Consider the following 22,338-nt stretch of genomic DNA (forward strand, 5'->3'; position numbering starts at 1 on the left):
CACACCTTCCATTCTGGAGGAGATGCAAGCTAAAAGCCCCGTGTGAAAAATGCCCTGCAATACAGATATGGCCACTTTTCTCTGGATTGAGTCATCTGAGAGCCTTAAAAAAACACCTGGAATGTTTTATCTGGGGGGCGAAATTTGTTTTTACGAACTGAAGCCAGAATAACTATTTTATGTTGCCAAAGAACAGCTGTAAACAAATAGACTCCTGCAAATTAATAGGCATGGGCTAGTTTTTCTCCCCCTGGAAAATGATCCAGCAGCCAATGCAAGCCAAAGGATTATCTTGCACAAGCTTCTTAGCATGTAAACAGGAACATCTGGACTTGGAAGGCTAAGTGGCGAAGGAGGTGAGGATCTCCTACCCTCCTGACAGTGTTTAATTGGAGCAGGTGCTTGTGAATCTCAAAGCCCTTGCACTTGCATCTATGGCAGAGTCAGTATCTTGAGCATATACAGGGTTCCCACCCTGCATTGCTGAGCAAAAGAAGCTGGCTTTTCTTCTGGAATGAGAAGACAAACTGGCTTCCATGTGGCCAGGAGCTTTTTTTCCAGCTCAGCACTGACATTCAAGATACTCCAAAACAAATTTCCACACACTGCATGAATTATTTTGAGGGGGTGGGGGACAGGGGGAGGAGCTTAATGACATACGTAAGCCCAGCCCTCTGATCCTTGCTCCTAGTTTTTAGTCAAATTCCGCACCCCTGTAGCCTTCTCAATACAGTAACTAAGGAGGTCATCACACAAGATTTAGAGGGCCACTAAACCCATTGTAATCTGAGCACTGCTTCAGTAGACCGACCCTCCGTTCCACTCTCTGTTACCTAATCCTCTGTTTATTAGGGATGTGCACGGTAATCATTATTGGGATCAAGATCAGTCATGACCCCATCCTAGTAATGATCAAATGGCTTGGATCACAATGAGCTGATCCACTGGTCCTGTATTTACCCAAATCAAAGACAACTCTGAATTTAAGACGACCCCTTTAAAAAGTAGAAGTTAAATACAGACAATACCTGCATTTACTTGAAAGGAACAGGACTCTGAATTTAAGATGACCTCCTGATTTCTAATGGAAAAAAACTTAGTCTTGGATTCAGGTTAATACAGTATAAGATCAATGCATTGGGATGTGGTGGTGGGGGGCTTATCTTTATTGAATTATTGAACATTTGGCTTATTTAAAGAAATTGGCTGCTTTCTGGGCAGATGCAGTGGATGGTGTTTAAAAACACCTCCCTTCTCTGGTCTCGTCCTACAATACACCAAGAAAAGAAGCAACATCATGACCTTGTGTCTTTTCCTGGTGCACTACTGGGAAAAACAGTGACAGTGACCTATAGTTACAGGGCATGGCCATTGTTTTCTCAGTAATACACTGGGAAGAGGATGCAACATCATGCCATTGCTTCCTTTCCGGGGGCATTGTAGGGTGAGACCAGAGAAGGAAAGTGTTTTTAAAAAACCCCACTGCATCTGCCTGGAAAGCAGCAAAACAGTCAAGGTAAGCCCCCTCAAAATCATTCAATACAATACTGACACTATGCATTCTTGTATCAAATGGTTTAATGACATCGGAAGAATTTGTCATAAGAATCATTCTGGAGGAAAAATTAATCTGATTCGGATAGTATCATCTTGGACCCAATTATTCCCAACTTTAGAAACTCATGTGGGTTGTGAAATTAGATATTTATCAGTGGCTTGCCAGCAAAAAATACATCACTTCTTTGGGCAAATTTGGGGAAGAGATTGTTAGAGGGTTTAGAAAGGTGCCTGTCTTCTTTAATAAAAAAGCAAACAAGACCAGGAAGTGCATTAAATCTTCTGATACTTTACTTTGTTGGGAGTGGGGGGAGAATCAATTTCAGTTAAAAGATCCAGAGTTTTTCTTTTAAGTATAGGTGCATTTTAAGAGTGCTTCCCATAGGAATTTGATCAATTAAAATAGAAGGAGAACATGACAACTATATCAAGGAAGAGAACATCTAGAACTTAAGAAATAAGATCATCAGGACATCTGCTAGGGGAAATAATGGGATAGTGCAACCTGAAAACCCTTTGCATTTTACAGCCACTCAAGGGTGAAAAATAGTTCACCGTTCAGTTACTTAATCTTTACAAAATATCTCACAAAATATTTTGTCACCTATAGAAATTAGCGCCTATACATCAATATAGATTCTTTAATAAATTATTCCATTTTTAAGTGCCTTCTCTCTTTATATAAATGATAATATAGACAATCAAAAAAATGTAAAGCTTTTCTCAATTGTACCCCATTCGGTCAAGAACCCTTGCACTTGTACGTGAGCATGTCTGAACATGGAATGCTTCCCTTCCCACCTAATCCCACTGAACGGACCCACATTGTCATTAGGAGGGAAAAGGACTCCACATTGGTTTCAGGGAAGAAAAAAAAAGAGATGTGCATAGTTATACGAAAGTCAAGGTGTAGCAAATACAAATGTGCTATGACCAAAATCAGCCCCTGATCCAGCATCCAGAAAAATCATTTAAGGTCTTTGCAGAGTTCTGTGGAAGGTGGATCAGGTTCTGTAGGATTCTATCCTGCAAGGTGCGGGACACTCTGCTTCTCATCCAGAGAACCAGTTAAGGACAAGTTTCATCGGCGTTCACTTCCAACTCCCGTCATACGGATTGGAGCCAGAGTGAAGCTCCTTGCAGGATCCGAGACCCGGGAACTTCTTCTTAAAGCAATCAACAAACACGTTGAGCTGAGCCCAGAATACGGATTGGGACACAGGCAGAGCGTGGGGCGTCCGCGTCCAATGTCTATGTGTATAAGTGGCGCGGCGAGCACACGCTAAAAAGTTTTTTTGTTTTATATGTCAAAAGTCTTTTTTTTTTTTTTTTAGGTTTTTCATTTTCTCTACCCTTTATGACCAAATCAATGTCCTTCATGGCTTCGAACACTTAGTGTTGTACATTCAGAAAAAATTCACATTGACTGCAAGAAACGAAAAAGCACCCCCCTAAAAAAAAAAATTACCACCCCAGAAAAAGCTTTCAAATAATATAGGATTAAGTTTTCTTCTAAATACTCTTCTGTCACGCTCAGAGGTGAAGTGGCTAATTTATAGCTTTTCCTTGGAAGGGATCCAGATGAAAGGCCCAGATTGTTCCTCGATTACGAGTTTGCATTGGTTATATATATCTTCTAAGCTGTCTCCTTGGACAATAGCTGAAAAATAAAAAATAGAAAGGTATTTTATTTTTGTATTTAGGGATTTTTGTTGCATTTCACTTTCTCACTGAAAAGGAACACTCAAGGCAGCTTATGTAATGCATAGTACAGATACATCAAAATATAACCAATTAAATTTTTTAAAATGGTTGACATTCAGATTAGTGCAAGACACGCTGCACAACAGGTTGCATAACTGTGTAGTGTAATCTTGCATATGGTCTGGAGAAGGTCTTCCACTAGTGAGAGTACCATATTGCAAAACAGCACAACTTTGTGCAGCACCACAAATTTCTTAAGTGTGCACAACTTTTCTTTTTGTGGTACACCGCTCTGGATGCCAGCCCCTGTTCTGCTATCTTTGTTGTGCAAATACAGTGCTCATGCAAGTTCAGTAAGAACATAAGAGATCATATAAGTTTAAGTATAAACACAGCTATGCAACCTTCTTGTGTGCGCGCAAAATTGTTATTGCGCTAGGGCAGAGTTAGTCTGGATGTCAGCCAACAGTTCTAATTGCAGCAGAAAACCAAACCAAAACCAAAACAGGAGAGTCACCCAGCAATGAGACAGAACTCAAAATCACTAGGTAAAGACCTGCCCAAATAATCAGGTCCTCCATAAGCATTGAAAGACAGGTCGGCTAGGAGCCCATCGGATCTCTCTGCAAAGAGAGTCCCACACCCTAGTGGCTACTGTGGAGAAGACCCTTTCATGGATCATTGTCGACTAGACCTCTGAAGGCAACGGACTGTTCAACAGGCCCTTTTGAGAGAGTGGGAAGATTAATATTTTCGGATAAGACTTCTTCATATTTGCATTATCAGATGCTTCTGAAATCCAGCAGTTTAGACATACTGTAGACTCCAGCCATGTAGGATCCACTCACAGAAAGGTTGCTCCTACAGGGCTTCTGCTACACTGAATGGTCACCAGGGCAACGTCTGTGCTCCTTTGGAGCTGTCTCAGGTGCTAGAAGACCTCTCTGATTCTCCGCATGCTGCTACCCGCATGCACCATTCCTCTTCCAGTTCTTTGCCCCAAACCACCACTCAACACCCTTGGAGACTGATGGTTGGTTGTTGGTGTCTAGTTTGCAGAGGCGGGGCTAGATCATGCACCATCACGTCCATTTTCTGCTGTTGCTAAGAGATCACTGCCTGACCCTTTGCTGTGCTACTGCTGTTAATGTTCATTTTTTGGTGGCATAGTCCTATTAATTTCCCCCAGGGTTTCACCATAAATGGATTACACAGGCCCCACTCTTGGTGAATATAGAGAAAAGCCTCCCAAGTGATGTGTACCTGTAAAATATTCTCCAAATTCTTGTTCTAACTTCATTGCACGGTCGTACGTTTTCTTGGCTTGCTCCTCTGTGAGACGTTTATTCATTTCCCTGGGAACACAGTTGGAAACCTCACATAAGAAAAATCAATCCACATTTTCATTTAGCTCTCAGTGAGGCAAAAATTAGCCCAGACAGGTTGTCATTTTAACAACATGTCCTCATTTACCCTGGAAACTGTGTTATATAGCAAATATGGGTCAGATATGGTCACATCTTTAGAAGGGTAAGCACTTTGCATATGCTCAGAGCATTCTGTTATGGGTACATGAGCATTCTCTTATGGCTACTTTTATGATACAGGTTCTGTTCTGCATGAGCACTAAAATCTGATCAAATTTAAAATCCTTAATGATGAAGCACAAGGATACATCTCTTTCCCCTTTCTTTACAATATTGTCAAAATGGAGATAACTGCTTTCCAAGGCAATGTGTAGACCCAGCATGGAAAGCTTAGCTTAGTCCTCTCTGCTAACTGGGCAAAGAGGGACATTTCAAAATGATGATTCTCTTGTATTTAGCAGGAGGAGAGCAACTGTCCCTCTCCAACCCCAGCAGAGAATTAGTTCAATGGCTGGTGTCTGCTTGTTTGAAAAAGATCGTGAGGCCTATGGGGACAGGAAACCATTTTCTTTTTATTCCTTTTCCATGTGAGCTGCTTTGGTAACATTTTGTTGTTGCTAAAAAGTATTATAATGTTTATATGTTATAAATAATAGTGGCTGACATACTAATGAACAAAGCACTGGTGTGTGTGTGTGGGGAAAACACCTGCATTTCTGAAAAGTTCAACTAATTCATCTCCACTGCTGGCTCCATGGTGGGGGGAAATTTTGACAGCCACAGTATTGTCTATACCAGGGATTCCTAACCTGTGGCACTCCAGATGTTGCTGAACTACAACTCCCATCATCCCCAGCTATAATTTATTGTGTCTGGGGGTGATGGGAATTGTAGTTCAGTGATATCTGGAGTGTCACAGGTTGGAGACCCCTGGCCTACACTGACTAGCAGCAGAATGGTGGGGCCTCTTTGTATGATGGGACCTCTCTTCCTCTCACTTTTGAAAAGTGTGGCTTTTAACATGTCAGAGTAGGGGAAGGAAGCTATGCGCAACGGATCCGCAATTGTTTCGCAGTGGAGGGATGGAGGACTCTTCTCTCTTGCTCTTACTGCTGCATAGGCCTATCCAGAACATGTCAACTCTATCCAGCAATGGTGTCAGCATCCTTTGCTGAGCTATATTCACACTGCTTGCTCTGTCTCTGCTCCCAGAGGTAATACAGGGTAACTGTTCTGTCCTGACCATGAGTGAGAGCCCACAGGGCAATTTATGGGGAAGCAGACCCAGCTGGCAGCAGGTCAGGCTGGAATTTCAGGACCTTGGATAGATCAAAGTAGACAAGTTGCTCTGATGACGGCTGGTTTAAAAGAAGGCCCAAGGAGACAGTACTCACATCAATGGCTCCCATGATTTAGGTTTAATGAAGATAGCGATAGGGTAGAGTTGTGCAGCTTGTAGTCGCTTAATGGCATTTCCTGATACATCAAGTATACAGTGCTTGCCCTGTTGGAAACAGATAAAGAGCTATTTATTCTTGTGGTGTTGATTGCATTTCAGCCAAAAAAGAAAGGCAGGACTTCCGAGATGCAGTCTAAAAATTAATGACGACTGCCAACAAACTAAGGGGACAGTCTTTCTACTTATACAAATAGGAAGAAATTTTAGAGGGAGAGAAGAGACACAGAAATAGCTCCCCTCCCCCTTCACACCCAGTCCACTGTGTAAAACAGCCTTCAGCACAGGGGTGCTGGTGGCTTGTGGATCCACAGCTCTCCTTCCATTGTTGGAGGGCTGCACATCATGACAGCCATTATTTTGTACTGAATTTTAACAATGCATGAGTCACTATGGGAGTCAACTCTTGGCTGAATTGCAGAATAAATAATACATAATAAATAGATGCAATGGATGCAAAAGGTGTGGTAGTTGGATTCAGGTTGTTCAACAGGGCATGCTTTACTTCTGCACTGGTCTTGCACTTTTGATGTACCGAAGTGCATTCATTACCCAGTCCTTCACAAAAGGGCCGTGCTCATGATAGGCCTCATTCATGGCCTCGCTCTGGAGGAAACTGCACATGTGCTACCAGGCTGTGCTGTTGCCTTCAAGCCTTGCTTGCTGGCTCTGTGGAGGCATCTGATTGGCCACCATGGGACACAGGATACTGGACCAGGATACTGGACTAGATGGCAGTAAAAAATGAATAGCAGTTGTGTTCCTAGTCTTCATGTGGTGGTCATGGTGCTATTCTCTTGTAGCCTACTCATGTAGGGAAGTTTTGCAAGGCCCCCCTGAAACCTGGAGACAGCCCTTAAAGCAAACTGAAACATGCAGGAAAAGCATATGGTGGTCTTCCTGGGACTGTACCATCTCAGAATGCAGGGTTTTGTTTAAAAGGAGGAGGCGATTCACCTTCTTGGCTGCTTTCCAATATCAAAACTCCTTGCATGTAGAAAGCTAGTTCATCAAAGCTTTAAGTTAGAAATTTCCTCTCTTGAATGCTTGCTTCCAATCCTACAAGCCTATCATTTGCATCACAAAGTAATACTGCTTGGGGCTGTGAGGCCTACCACCTGTTCTCTAGATTTTTGCCCGACTTGGCTGCTTCTATCTAGCAGGGAGATTGTTGGAGATGGCCTAGTTAATATCATAAATGCATCACTGAGGGAGGGTAGGGTACCCCCTTGTTTGAAGGCGGGATTGATTAGACCACTCCTAAAGAAGCCTTCTTTGGATCCCTTAGTGATGGACAGTTACAGGCCAATTTCCAATCTCCCTTGGTTGGGCAAGGTGATTGAGAGAGTGGTGGCCGACCAGCTCCAGGCAGTCTTGGAGGAAACTGATTATCTAGACCCCACTTCAAACTGGCTTTAGGGCTGGCTATGGGGTTGAGACAGCCTTGGTCGGCCTGATGGATGACCTTTACCGGGGAATCGACAGAGGGAGTGTGACTCTGCTGGTTCTTCTGGATCTCTCGGTGGCGTTCGATACCATCGACCATGGTATCCTTCTGGATCGCCTGGGGGAGTTGGGGATAGGAGGCACTGCTTTGCAGTGGTTCCGCTCCTATCTCTCAGGTAGATTCCAGATGGTGGAGCTTGGTGACAGTTGCTCCTCAAAACGGGAGTTGTTATATGGAGTCCTCTAGGGCTCCATTCTGTCACCAATGCTTTTTAATATCTACATGAAACCGCTGGGTGAGGTCATCAGGAGATTTGGTGCTGGGTGCTATCAGTATGCTGATGACACCCAAATCTACTTCTCCTTTACATCTTCAGGAAATGGCACTCATTCTCTAAATGCCTGCCTATAGGCCGTAATGGGCTGGATGAGGGAGAACAAATTGAAGCTGAATCCAAGCAAGACGGAGGTGCTCATTGTTGGGGCTCAGAATCTGAGGGATGAGTTAGATTTCCCTGTGCTGGATGGGGTTACACTCCCCCAGAAGGAGCAGGTGCGCGGCTTGGGAGTACTCCTTGACCCAGGCCTCACCCTGGTATCTCAGGTGGAGGCCATGGCCAGGAGTGCTTTCTATCAGCTTTGGCTGATTCGACAGCTGCGTCCATTCCTCGGAGTGGATGACCTCAAAACAGTGGTGCATCAGCTGGTAACCTCCTGGCTTGACTACTGCAATGCGCTCTGCATGGGGCTGCCTTTGTACGTAGTCCGGAAACTTCAGTTAGTTCAGAATGTGGCAGCCACACTGGTCTCTGGGGCAACCTGGAGAGACCATATTATGCCTGTTTTGAAACAGCTGCACTGGCTGCCGATATGTTTCCGGGCAAAATACAAAGTGCTGGTTATTACCTTTAAAGCCCTGAATGGCTTAGGTCCGAGTTATCTTAGAGAGCGCCTTCTTTTACATGATCCCCACCGCACGTTAAGGTCATCTGAGGAGGTCCGTCTCCAGTTGCCACCAGTTCGCCTTCTCTGTAGCTGCTCCTGGGCTATGGAATGCACTCCCGGCAGAAATTCGTAATTTGAGATCATTGCTATCCTTCAAGAGAGCCCTTAAAATGTACTTATTTGGCCTGGCCTTCCAGAATTTTAAATGATTAATTGTTTTAAACTGTTTTAAATTGTTGCCCTGATTTTCAGGGCTTTTAGCTGTTTTATTGGTTTTATTGTGTTTTAATAGTTTGATTTTAATTGTTAATTTGTTTTTAATTGTTTTTATCATGTTGTGAACCACCCTGAGCCGTATTGGAAGGGCGGTATATAAATCTAATAAATAAATAAATAATAAATAAACACAGGACAAGGAAGATGGCACCATGCGCTTTTTCTGAACATCTGGACTGGTTCTTAGCTTTCATTTTTGAAATATTGGCCACCATCTCGATATGAAATATGCTTCCATTCAAACACAGGTTCAGTATTAGTACATCTATGTTGATGTGATTCGGCCAACTTACTCTTTCTGCCACAAATCTCACAGACTGCACACTAGTTCCATATAGATTATCATTATATTGCCCGGCCTCTATGAATTTGTGCTCTTGGATGTCCTTTTCCATTTGCTCTCTGGAGATGACAAAATGGTAATCTCTCCCATCTACTTCATAATCACGCTTGGGCCGGGTTGTATCTGAGAATAAGAGAAAACGAAGAGAAACAAGAGATTTCTGTAAGGGTGACGAATGAAATATACATTTAGCCAACAAAACAATACTACTGTACCCTGGATTTCCTCTTGCTACATTGTTATGAACTCAGAATCTTCCAATATTAGTCCTGTTCATTCATTCTTAGCCACCTAATAGCGCAGTGGGGAAGCAACATGCCTAGAGAGCAGGAGAATGTTGGTTCAAATCTCCGCTGGTATGTTCCCCAGAATATGCAAAACTCCTATATCGGGCAGCAGTGATATAGGAAGGTGCTGAAAGGCATCACCTCATACTGCGCGGGAGGAGGCAATGGTAAACCACTCCTGTATTCTACCAAGAAAACCACATGGCTCTGTGGTTGCCAGGAGTCAACATTGACTCGATGGCACAACCTTTCCTTTCCTTTCCTTTCCTTTCCTTTCCTTTCCTTTCCTTTCATTCTTAATTCCCAGAGGCATCTGGTAGGCCACTAAGTGAAACAGGATGCTGGACTAGATAGGCCTTGGGCCTGATCTAGCAGGGCTGTTCTTATGTTCTATGTTCACTGGTGCTCAGTGTCCTCAATCAGAGGGAAGATCTCCTCCTGAGTATCAGTACTGAGTCAATGGCTGTTGTGACTGTGGATGATGGGAGTTGTAGTCCAAAAACATCTGGGTATCTAAGGCTGGGAACCCTTGCCATAGGGAGAAACAACACACACCCTTTTCCTTTGCTTGCAGGGGGGAAAAAGTGGTGGTAGGGGGAACCCTTAACCACTATTTCCTTCCTATTGTTTTGAACATGAGTATTCAGTAAAGGAACGCATCTGTTGGGATGCTATATAAAATGATTTTCATTTAAGCACATTGGCTGACACACTATGCAATGTTTCCTCTGCCTTTTAATGGAGTATGCACACCCTTGTGCAAGAATTATGCATATGCAATTGTGTGATTGATGGCCATTGGAAATATGAGAGAGCCAGTATGGTGTAATGGCTGGAGTGTTGGACTAGAGCTGGGGAGACTTGATTTCAAATCTCTGTTCAACCATGAAACTCACCGATTGACTCTGGGCCAGTCACTTATTTCTCAGCCTAACCTACCTCACAGGGTTGTTGTGGGGATGACCATAATCACGTACACTGCTCTGGGCTCCTTAAGGGAAGAGCAGACTATAAATGTGAAAATAATTAAAAGCAAACAAATAAAAATAATGGCTGTCCATCACACAACTGCATATGTGCAATTCGTATGTCTTGTGCAAGAGTGTTCTTGAGCAATTGCACACATGTCCACATATAAGGGCTATATAGGTAATAACCATCATTTTGTTCAGTTAAAATGCAGGTGGAACATTGCGCATCATGTCAGCCACCATTAATTTCCCAAGTGACATCCAGGTGATTCGTGCTGTCAGTGGTGCTGTGATTGGTGAATGAACCATTTTATTTATTTATTTTATTTATTTAGCATATTTTTATACCACCCAAAACGCAAGTTCTCTGGGCGGTTTACAAGACAATAAAAACAACCAATAAAAAGATTAACATCTTTCAAAATTTAAAAAGTTAAAACTATCAAAACACAATTAAAACACAATTAAAACAATATCTAATTAAAAGCCTGGGTGAACAAATGCGTCTTGACTGCCTTTTAAAAAGTTGTAAGAGATGGGGAGGCTCTTATTTCAGCAGGAAGTATGTTCCAAAGCCTCGGGGCAGCAATGGAGAAGGCCTGTCCCTGAGTAGCCACCAGACGAGCTGGTGGCAACTGCAGATGAACCTCTCCAGACGATCTCAATGGGCGGTGTGGTTCATAGCGAAGAAGACGTTCTCTTAAATACCCAGGGCCCAAGCTGTTTAGGGCTTTATAGGTTCTAACCAAAACCTTGTACTTTGCTCGGAAACTTACCAGCAGCCAGTGTAGATCTTTTAAGATAGGAGTGATATGGTCTCTTCGAGATGACCCAGAGACCAGCCTGGCTGCCGCATTCTGGACTAACTGCAGTTTCCAGATTACGTACAAAGGCAGCCCCACATAGAGCGCATTGCAGTAGTCAGGTCTGGAGGTGACCAGCAGCTGTATTACTGTTCTGAGGTCATTTTGTCACCACATGTAGAATTCCCAGTCCAGTGGCTGTCCTTTTGACTAAATTACTCACTGGTATTACTTAGGAATTACTCTAAAGGACTACTACATTTCAATAGGACTCCCTCTAGTAAATTTAATTAGGATGTCCGCCAGAGTTGGGTACCACATCCACATCTCCAAGTCAGGGATTCAGTCCCATGCACGGATTCAGTCCCAGGAATCAAACACACAGCATTCTTTTAGGCTGCAGACAGAGGTGATGGTATGATACCATATTATGGGAAATGCGCTCAGCACTTGATCAGAATTCTTCTTTAAAATTAAGCGATTAGGATATAGCCCTAGGATATTAGGCTATACCCCTCGGGCTATATCCAGGTACAATGAAAGAAGAAAGAGAAATGGGCAAAGAGGCCTTCAGAAATGATAACACTTACGTGGTACACAGGAGCCAAATTTGTCAGGAAATTCAGATATCAAGTCATCATTGATCCGATCTTTCATTGGACCAAGGATAATGACCGGTCTGGTGTAATTAACTGAAATGCAAAAAGGAAAAGAAGATTTTGATGAAGAAGGTGATAATGATTACAAAAAGAGCAGCAATGATACAACATTAAACATTTACTTTTGAATAGAAATGAATTGGGAATGATTAGGTGGTGTTCAAAGGGGATTTCCCATGGCAAAATTAATTTTGTGATGTCCACTCTGATGGTTAACTGCATAGGTCTGTTATTCTTCAAATAAAAGGAGCCAGAAATGGTGATAATGTGAATCAGATCCTTGAGAGTTGCACTAAAGCATGCACAATGTAGTTGTGCCTCCAAGAGTGAGCCTTCAAAGCATACTCTGGGGATGTCGCTCATCTCGGCTACCCACATCCATTTCAGTCAGATTTAGGAAATTAAGAGGTGGTGATGGCATTTCACTTAGGTCAGATCTACACAGGACGAGATAGTCCAAAATGGTAGAGCCCGTTTAACTACCTCAAGAGTCTACCACCATAGCTCCTATGCTAGCTTTCTGCTGGCAGGGAATTATTAATGGGAGGACAGTCGAAAATGGCGGCCTCCATTTGCAATGTGATGTGGTATAGTCACAATGTGACGTGGTACAGTCACACCCACCACCTCGAGACTTTGCCTTTGTTTTGGTTTTTTTGCTGCTTGCATGAACTGGGCCACGGTCCAGTTAGTTTATGCTTCCTGAACAGAACTGGGGATGGGCAGATCTACTCAAAGGCAACCAACATATACTCAGATTATACAAGGGAAGAGTACTTAGGCCAATGGCATAGCAACAGTGGTGGTGGCTCATGTTCAAATTTTTTGGTGGGCCTGGGTTGCCACAGTCACTGCCGCCACCCCACCACTGCTACTGCAGCCCCCTCACTCACTTGCCACCCCCTTTAACCTGCAGCTTCCCCCTGCCCCTCACCTGCTGCTTCTACTGGCCTCTGCAGCAGCCCTACTAAGCTCAGAATCCGCACATGTGGCCTACTTGCTAAGCTTTGCTGGCTGAGGCGCAATATAATGGCATCGTCCTGGCACTTGTCGATGGGCTATGATGTCCTCATACTGTGCCATGGCCAGCAAAGTTTAGTAAGACAGGCTGCACACATGCATGGTGTGGAGAAAGTGGATAGAGAGAAATTCTTCTCCCTCTCCCATAACACTAGAAACAGGGGTCATCCCATGAAATTGATTGCCAGGAAATTTAGGACCAGTAAACAGAGGTACTTTTTCACACAACGCATAATCAACTTGTGGAATTCTCTGCCACAAGATGTGGTGACAGCCAACAACCTGGATGGCTTTAAAAGGGGTTTAGATAACTTCATGGAGGAAAGGTCTATCAACAGCTACTAGTTGGAGGGCTACAGGCCACCTCCAGCCGCAAAGGCAGGATGCCTCTGAGTACCAGTTGCAGGGGAGTAACAGCAGGAGAGAGGACATCAGGGGCATAGTAAGGTTGGAGTGGGCCCAGAGACAAGATTTTAAAATGCCCCCCCCCCGAAGCTCAGCTCATGAAGCAAAGAAATCTCAAATGAGGCTGAATAGTGATAATAAAAGGCGATAGACAGATAGATAGATAGATATCCTATCATCGTAAATTATTTTTTTAAAGGTTTTGTAAATTGTGGATGATGCAAGTCATTTAATGGTCCTAGAGAAAGAAATGCTGTTCTGGTAGCTCCTCCAGGTCTTAACACTCACGTCAATTTCAGAGGATGAATACAACTGAAGGAAGCCGGGCCGGTGTGTGGCTGGGGGATTCAGTCATGTGACTTGCCTCTGGGGTGCCCCCAAGACAGTGGGCCCCCAGACAACTGTCTCCCCTTGCCCTATTATAGTTACGCCCCTGGAGGGCATGCCCTCAGTTTCTGCCTGTAGGCTTCCAGCGGCATCTGGTGGGCCACTGTGAGAAAACAGGATGTTGAACTAGATGGGCCTTGGGCCTGATCCAGCAGGGCTGTTCTTATGAATGCAAGTACGTGTGCATCTTTTTTTTTGTTATTGTTGTGTTAAACCAAAGTGAATATATCAATATGTTTAGATCTTGGGATTGTATAGGTGATAAATAATATTACATACAATTCATAAATACATATTTTATTTACTTACTTACTTACTTATGCACTTACTTAATAAATTTGTATACCACCCACTAACGAAGTCTCTAGGCAGTTTAAAGCATAAAACGAACCAAGAATTTAACTGTAAAACATTTTTTAAAAAATCAAATTAACATACCCATAAAAACACACCAACTAACTAAAAAGCTTGGCTGAAGGGATGTGTCTTTAGTTGTTTCCTAAAAGCCAACAGGGATGGAGCAGTTCTCATCTCAGCAGGAAGGGCGTTCCACAGCCTTGGTGCAACTACAGAGAAGGGATGCCTTTGAGTTGCCACCAGATGGGCAGGTGGCACCCTCAGACAAACCTCCCCTGAAGATCTTAATAGGCGGCGGGGTTTAGGGATGTGCAAACTGGTTCAGCAGGTTTGGGGTTCAGTTTGGGGGTTTGGGGGTTCTGGTTAGAACCGACCCCCACCCCCAGTCCAGCCAGACTGAACCGAATCCCCTGCCCCAGTTTGCATTTTTTTTAAAAAAATTACCTGTTGCCCCTTCGGGGGGCTTCCTAAAGGCTGTGGGGGTGGGTTTCCGCAAAGGTCCCTCCTCCCCTGCTGGCCTCTTAAATCACCACCATGGCCCATTTTAGTAATCCTTTGTGGCTGCTGGAAAAATGGCCACCGCGCATGCGAAAATGGTCCCTGCGAGGCCCTAGGCCATGCAGAGGCCATTTGAGCATGCATGGTAGCCTCCAAACTGACGACTGCGCCAGTATACGGAGGACCAAACAGGCCACAAAAGATTATTACAACGGGCCGTGGTGGTGATTTAAGAGGCCGGTGGGGGAGGGGGAACCTTTGAGGACCCCACTCTGTGGCCTTTAGGAAGCCCCCCAAAGGGGCAACAGGTAAATAACAATTAATTTTTTTTAAAAAAATTGCGAACCCTCCCTGGACCGAACTAAAGGGTGTGTGTTTGGGTGTGTGTGTTGGACTGAACTGGCCCGGTCAGGTTCGGGTGCAGTTCGCACCCGAACCGAACTGGGCCAGCTGGTTCCATGCACACCCCTAGCGGGAATTATTTTCTATAGTTTTAGATGTGGGTGTAATATGTCTATATGTATTTATGAATTGTACAGTATGTAATATTATTTTATCACCTATACAATCCCAAGATCTGCATGTATTGATATATTTACTTTGGACTCCCCTTGGATTGTTTATGCTAATAGTGAATCTAATATTCATAGGGCTTGTTTTGCTGTTTATTGCTGTGTTAAACAACTGGGAATCAGAAGAGCCTGATGATCTATCACAAACTGCCCAGAGATCTAACAGTAGACCCCCAGATCCCCATCTGCCTTCTGCCCACATAGTAGTACAGAATCAGGGTTTACTTACTTTCCTGCCTTGTGACGGGTTCATAGGAGAGAATGCAATCTTCTTGTCCTCCTGATGAGAGAAGAAAGGGGGGGGGGAATCAACACAAACACACAACATTAGAAAAAACCACCTGAGTGGGATGATTCCAGTTTTTTTCAGAAAGCTCCAACCCAAACCATTCTAAAATGCATTCAGAATTCTTCAGCAGTTCAAACTATCAAGTTATTCCCTTTTATAATTAATCAGCCGTGACAGTGAAGCTTCCATGTTAATTGCCAGTGGCTGGGCCAACAGGAATAAGGCAGAAACATGAATGGTTAATTTATTGCTTGGCAGCGCCTGTAAAAGAGGCGACTTCCATAATTTCACATTTCAGAAGGCTCGTTGGGGAGCGATCAGGAGAAACAATAAGAAATGCAGAAGAGCCGATGCTTATTCGGGGTTCCCGCTCTCTAACATACTTAGCATCATGGTTAATTTTGTTGTCCTTTGAATCAGAACTCAAGGCTAGACAGTGGATGGGAACGCAGGGTTCTGATGAACACCTGCAAAGCCATAGTGGAGAGTGTGATTTGAAGCTAGGGACAGTGGAGAGTGTGATCTGAAGCTGGGGACAGTGGGGAGTGTGATTTGAAGCTGGGGACAGTTCTCAGCATGGGCTGCAGCCAATGGATTAGACTGCTTCTGGCACTGGAGATTCTGCAAGCTCAAGTATCTCTGGATTTGGTTTGTGCTTTCTTATATATTGCATCTATAGGGATACTACGCCTGATTTCAAAGAAACAGATAAGAGTGGGTAGAGTGTAGTGGCCATAAATCTGGAGCTGTGAGATAGAAGGGCAGTTTCACACGATCTGTCCAAAGTCAGTAAACTGGGGAAAGGATGGGGGAGGTGTTGCTCATGGCAGCATGAGCTCTTGATGGACATGACATCTGAACTCAGGGAGGAGAGCTGGTTTTGTGGTAGTGAGCATGAATTGTCCCCTTTGATAAGCAGGGCCTGCCCTGGTTTAGGAACATAGCTGCCATATACTGAGTCAGACCATTGATCCATCTAGCTCAGTATTGTCTGCACAAACTGGCAGCGGCTTCTCCAAGGTTGCAAGCAGGAGTCTCTCTCAGCCCTATCTTAGAGATGCCACCAGGGAGGGAACTTGGAACCTTCTGCATGCAAGCATGCAGATGCTCTTCCCAGAGCGGAAACTCCCAAGTTCACTTCCTGGCACCTCCAAGTAGGGCTGGGAGAGACTCCTACCAGAAACTTTGGAGTCACTGCCTGGCAGTGTAGACAATGATGAGCTAGATGGACTGTTTGGTCTGATTTGGTAAAAGGCAACTTCTTATGTCCCTAACTCTGGTTCCCATGCTGGATTCCCAAGATCCATCCAACATCCACCCCAAATCCTCTGCCCACTTGTACCCTACAGTGACGTTGTATGGAGGATATTGGGAGAATGTTGGGTGAATCTCATGAATCTGGAGTGGGAAGGTTCAGGCGTCACATGTGCTGGGCGTGTGCGCTGCCGGTTCCCAACATTTCTCCAGAATTTGCCTCGCTTACTGACTTCAGGTGGATTCTGTGAAGTTGCCTGGATGATCCAAACTCCACCTTAAACATAAACCTATTGGAGGCTTAACCATAAACTTATTGGAGGCAACCACAGTTTTTCTAGTGGGGGACAACTGTGTCCCCATTGGCTTGGGGGAAGGGAGGGTGAAGGCCAAAGGAGAGATTTTCAAAATGTATTTATGGGGCTGCTTTTAGGCAAAGAGACAGAGAGTCATTTGTGCTCATCAGGGAGACAGCAGCAGCAGAGGGCCTGCCTGCCTGGCCCAGTGAGTGGAAAGAGAGTCAAAGAGTGCCTGCTGGGCATATCAATTTCTCTACTATTTTCTCTTTTAAATTTGCAGTGCCAAGAATTGCCTCCCCACTCTATTCTTTAATAATTGTACCAGCCCCAGCGGTTTAACCTGCTTTGAATTTTCCCTCTTTTCTTTTCTTTTTCTTTTCTTCTTTGCTTATAACCAACCCCCAGTGGCATTAATAACTGGGGTGCTGTATTGATTTTTACCTAATTATTTTAAAATTGTACCAGCAGTAGCCCCAGTTGCTTTAATGGGGTAGGTGCTGCTGCTTTGACTTTCTTCTTTGATTTCTTCTTCTTCTTGCTTGTAGCTAGCCTCCAGTGGCTTTAATAATTGGGGTGCTGTGCTGATTTCCCCCCCCTCTTACAGCTGAAACTGCACCTCTTTACTGCTGCTGCTGTGTGCCTGGATTGGACTGTTTTTTTGTTTTTTGCAGGCTGGTATGTTCTGTCTTGTGCCCAGCCCAGCCAGTGCCAGGCTCTCTCTCCCTTTTTACTCAGGGTCCTTTGTTTTTGTTTTGATTGTTTGGGTGGGTGGACACCTGACTGGTGCCCACCTGCTCTCCCCCCTGCTGTTGAGTCCTGGTGTCTGCAAGAGTGCCTCGGAGAGCAATATCAGGAAGACTCCAGCTGAAGAGGTGAGACACCCTCCCTGCCTTGGTCAGGTAATAGATCGTAGAGTTCTTTAAATAGGGCCCAGTTTGGGAAAGGGAGCAATTTGGTACTAGTAGGACTGTAGGGCAGAAGGGGTGGGTTTGGGATAGTGAGGCCACAGTAATCCCCTTCCCTTTCCCTTGCCTTCCCTTAAACTTGCCCTATTGGTGATCGCAATCACTCCTCTACAAAAGCCCCCCCCCCATAAAGCCTGATTCTTTATTTAGGGGGAGTAATTTTTCTAGCTTCTCTGCGTACACCACAGTGCTATAGATAGTGTTGTGTGTGGCACACAGAGCATAAATAGACCTCCCTCAGCCCCACACACCCTTAAAGGTGCTTCTTCTCACCCCCCATCAGGGCTTAAATTAAAAAACACACATCTGGGAGGCAGAGCCAGGAGCAGAGTAGCAGACAAAGGGAGGGGTGATGCTGCTTGTTGTGGTGAGTGTCGGCAAGAGGGACCTACTCCCCGATTCGACCCCACTGATGTAGTTGTGCACAGGCTCTCCTTTGTGGAGGAGCCTGGTCCCACAGCGCAGATACCTGTGGTGACTTAGGTAGAATGGGGGGGGGTTTGCTACTGTCAGGGAAGAAGCTCTTCCTGTGGCAGTGGAGGAGGAGGTAGCTCAGATCACTCTCTCCATCCTCCTCCAATCCCTGCTGGCAGTGCAACCCTCCTGGCTGAGACTGAGGAGCAGCAGGAACTACTTCTGCTTCCTGGACCTTCTCAGCCCTGGATGGAGGGCAGTGGTGGTGGCGGCCCCCAGAACGACCAGCAGTCCCAGTACCACCACCACCAAAATGGTCCCAGACTGATAGCAGCCTGGTTTGGGACCACTTTGAGCAGAGCATTTGCTCCGGTGGAAGAAAGGTGTTTGCTCAAGGAGAGGCACCTTGAGCTGGCCCTACCGGAGGATCCCTCAGGATGTTCTGCCCTGGTGGAACTCCACCTTTCTCTTGCTCCTGCGCCTGCACCAAGAGCAAGAGGTGGCCATCCACAGCCTGGCAAGGAGGTGTGGCTTGGAGGTGTGTGACCTATCCAACCAGGAATGGGTACTCCTTTCCGAGTTGTCTTGGCAATTGATCTGTTCTATGTTGCCACAAACAGCTTGTGTGCTGAGACAGCAACGCTGAGCCAGGATTTGCCCACTGCTCTGCTCCTTGAGCTCCACACCACACTGATAACTGAGGAAGCAATCATCTTGGCAGGTCAGCTGGGGACTGGAGTGGTGGATCAGCTTAGCACACCCTTGGGTACACCAGAAGCACGTGCTTTGTCCTGCCTATGTGACCCAAGGATGATGGGCAAAGTGGTCACCCTGACCAGTTGCCCAGGTGGAGGGACCTCCTGATTGCAGAGGTTAGGCAAGCAGAGGAGAGGAAGATGCTGGAGTGCCTACTGCTAGTGTGGAGTCCACCCCTAGCAGCAGCACCACCAGCACCAGCACCAGCACCACCTCCACCAGAATGTGGAGGCAGGGACAAATGAGCCAGTGGTTCTGCCTCCACATTCTACCCCGTGGTTTGCGGAGGGCTTCCTTGGCACCTTGTTACGGTTACAGGAGCAGCCCACTGAGCCCTGTAGCAGTGCTGAGCAGTGTGTTCTGCAGTACAAGCATGAGCTGGTGACAGGCTGGGAGACAGGGCCAATCCAGTTTTGGGCACTGCATCACCAAGTCTGACTGGACTTGTCAGTGGTTGCCAGATGGTTCCTCTTGTGCCCACCAACCAATGTCCAGAGTGAGAGGGGGTTCTCCATAGCCAGGGGCCCCATTGTCATGCTTAGATGCTGAAATGGTGGCGTGGCTTGTCTTCTTGAAGGCCAACCTCCCCCTGCTGGGCTATCCCGAGCTGGCCATGAAGGGTGAGTGACTCATGGTCACTTTCACCCACTGCAACACCACTGGCAGCTTGCCCTACCCTGGCCAACCTCGAAACCAGATGCATTGCAGTCTGCCCGTTAGTGCTGCTGACCAATGTGTAATCTAAGACCAAGGTGTTATCCAGGCACAGGCAGACAGGAAGGAATGTATGCTTACACTGGAGAAGAAAGAAGAGCTCTTCTCATGGTAAGAGCCTAGAAGTATTGTCAGACCATTGGTTCTGACTGCCCTGTCCTCCTGTCTCTCTGTGGCAGGCAGGATGGAAGGAAGGAAGGTTTGATTTTGTGGTTTTTTCAGCACTGAGCAAGTATAATATGCTTGCTGTGCTATTGCTTGTTGCGATAACTATCTGGTTTTGCTGGGACTCATATTGACAAAGGCAGAACTTGGGTGCCTTCCTTCCTTCCTTGAGTTGTTGTCTAGTCTGTTTGTGAGATGGTGTTGTGGTGAGAAATGGACAGTGGCAGCTCTCTGTGTAACATTTCTTGGTGATTGCTGTGATGAGCTCATTTTCTGGCCTTGAGAATGACTTGTTCTTCATTCACTCCTCTGGTCTGCTCTGCAATCTGCATTATTCATTACAAGGTGTACTCACGCAAAATGTGGCTGGCAATGCTGTTCTAGTTGAGCTTATGGATATGCTTGCCAGCTGTTAAGGGTGCTGCTGTGGCAGCTGTCACAGTGTGTGAGAGAGCAACTTTTGCCAGTGATGTTGCTGCAGCACAGGCACCATGGCTGTCCGTGGATTCTGGGCCAGTGATTCTTTTTTGGCCATTTCTGGAGTGTTTGTTTGGGGAAATGTGGTGTTCTGTGTTGGAAAGGACTGTGTGCTTCTGCTCTGCCTTATTTTAAAAGGCTAGCTTGCAAAATATGTGCATCTCCTTGTTTCAGCCATAGGGAACAATGGGGAACTCAAAATACCCCATTGTTCCCCATGGGTAGGTCCTAGGACCACCAAAGTGGGTTGGGTGGTACGGCATGATGAGTGCTACCTACTACCCAACCCACAAAAGAAATGGGCAAGCGGGTGACCTTTAACAAATGTTTAACCTTTCCCATAAACCCCATATGATCCTATGGGGTTTTTTTTGTGGTGGTGGGGAGGTTAAAAAATCACTCGAATCAATTTGAGTTGATTTGCTGAAACAGCTTGCAATGGCCATTGTTTTGACAAATCAATTTGAGTATTTTGCAATTAGATTTGAGCTTGAATTGAATTGCAAAATATTATTCATGAGTCTCTGAGTCAGATTTCCTAGATCAGAGAGTAGTGCTTCATCTTCTTGCCACTCCCCATGACTAGCAGAAGAGATTAAATTATGGGAAAAAATGCAGATCAGATGTGCAAAATAAGAGGAATCATGCAAATTTTCTCGATTTACATGATTTATACAGGCAGAATTCAACTTTTGTTGGGTCCAAATTTTGATTTCCCCGCCTTTAGCATTGATGGTGATGATGATGATAACCTTTTATTAAGAACGTTTATATACCATGTTCAGTAGATAGTTCACACGGTGGTTCATATAGCAAAAGGAATAAAAATATGAAGAAAAGGAAGATGATTCCTTATTCTAAAGGGCTCAAGTCTATAGAAGACACAAGAGAGACAGCAGAACCAGCCTCTGGGAGCCATGCATTGATTAAATTCAGACTAGACTATTGTAACTTAAGGCGTCCAACATAGGATTGCCTTTGAAAATGATTTGGAAATTTAGAACGCTGCTGCTAGCAGCAATCTATATATTAGAATTATGTTATTTATTTCTAAATAATCATAGTAGTAGTAGTAGTCGTCGTCAGCATAATAGTAATAGGTTACTTCTGGGCACAGGAGGACATCATACCTATTCTGTACCCACTCCTCTGCCTGCCAACTTGGTTCTGGGCCTAATTCAGTGCTGGTTTTAACCTTTCAAGTTTTTTACAAGCTGGGACCCAGCAACCTTAAAGACTGCTTAGTCTCATATCACCCGGCCTGGATGCTGAAATCTACCACTGATGCCTTGCTCTGTGGCCCACCATTAGCTAGGATCCTATTGTTGTGTATCAGGGACAGTATGTCCTTGGTAATGGTACCACCATTATGGAACTCCAGTCCCTTCCTAGAGAGATCTCATTCACTATTTTGAAGAACTTAAAAACCTGGTCATTTAGCAGAGCTAAATTATTAAATTATTCTCTCTCTAAATTACATTTCCTGTTTTCTGTGGGTAGCAAAGCATCCAGACTACATTAGTCATGACTAAGTCCCATTGAAATTGATGGGACTTGCATTAATCATGACTGACTTATCACATTAATGGGGCTTCGTCATAACAAATTTAGCCTAGATGCTGCCCTATGCTTTTAGTGGCTGTTTTTTCTGTTTTTATTGCCTGCTGTATTTTATCTGTTTTTATGGAAATCATTTGATTGTAAATGTTGCTTTGATGCTTTTATCTGTAAGCCATGTTGAGTCCTCTGAGTTTTAAGAATAGAATAGAATAGGAGTTGAGTTCCCTCTGCTAAACATAAGACAGCCACCATGTTAAAAGATGCACCCTTGCTTAGTAGCACTGACTGGCATGCTTTATGGATGGGTGAATAGTTTAGTCACAGAGCACATGACTGCCATGAAGAAGGTTCAACCTGCAGCATGTTGGAAAAAGATTATGGACAGTAGCTAC

The 22,338-nt window shown here is 44.8% G+C and overlaps 1 protein-coding gene across 30 annotated transcripts in view; it reads right to left on the minus strand.

Annotated features, from left to right (window-relative positions):
- Window positions 1–1,826: 1,826 nt before the first annotated feature.
- The window catches only part of DLG2 (discs large MAGUK scaffold protein 2), a 1,429,269-nt gene continuing 1,408,757 nt past the window's right edge, over window positions 1,827–22,338 (minus strand). For 28 of the 30 annotated variants that reach the window (XM_053304274.1, XM_053304276.1, XM_053304275.1 and 25 more), the window contains 6 exons: window positions 15,283–15,333; window positions 11,746–11,847; window positions 9,045–9,217; window positions 6,023–6,132; window positions 4,525–4,616; window positions 1,827–3,217 (listed from right to left, as the gene is read on the minus strand). In XM_053304274.1, the coding sequence (XP_053160249.1) occupies window positions 3,111–3,217; window positions 4,525–4,616; window positions 6,023–6,132; window positions 9,045–9,217; window positions 11,746–11,847; window positions 15,283–15,333 (635 nt within the window). In that variant the 3' untranslated portion in view covers window positions 1,827–3,110. Of the gene's footprint in view, window positions 3,218–4,524; window positions 4,617–6,022; window positions 6,133–9,044; window positions 9,218–11,745; window positions 11,848–15,282; window positions 15,334–22,338 lie in introns of those variants that run through there. The other 2 variants (XR_008318273.1, XR_008318272.1) reach the window with 2 other exon arrangements.

Source organism: Hemicordylus capensis, chromosome 3 (assembly GCF_027244095.1).
Source record: "Hemicordylus capensis ecotype Gifberg chromosome 3, rHemCap1.1.pri, whole genome shotgun sequence".
In the NCBI taxonomy this organism is placed as follows: Eukaryota; Metazoa; Chordata; class Lepidosauria; order Squamata; family Cordylidae; genus Hemicordylus; species Hemicordylus capensis.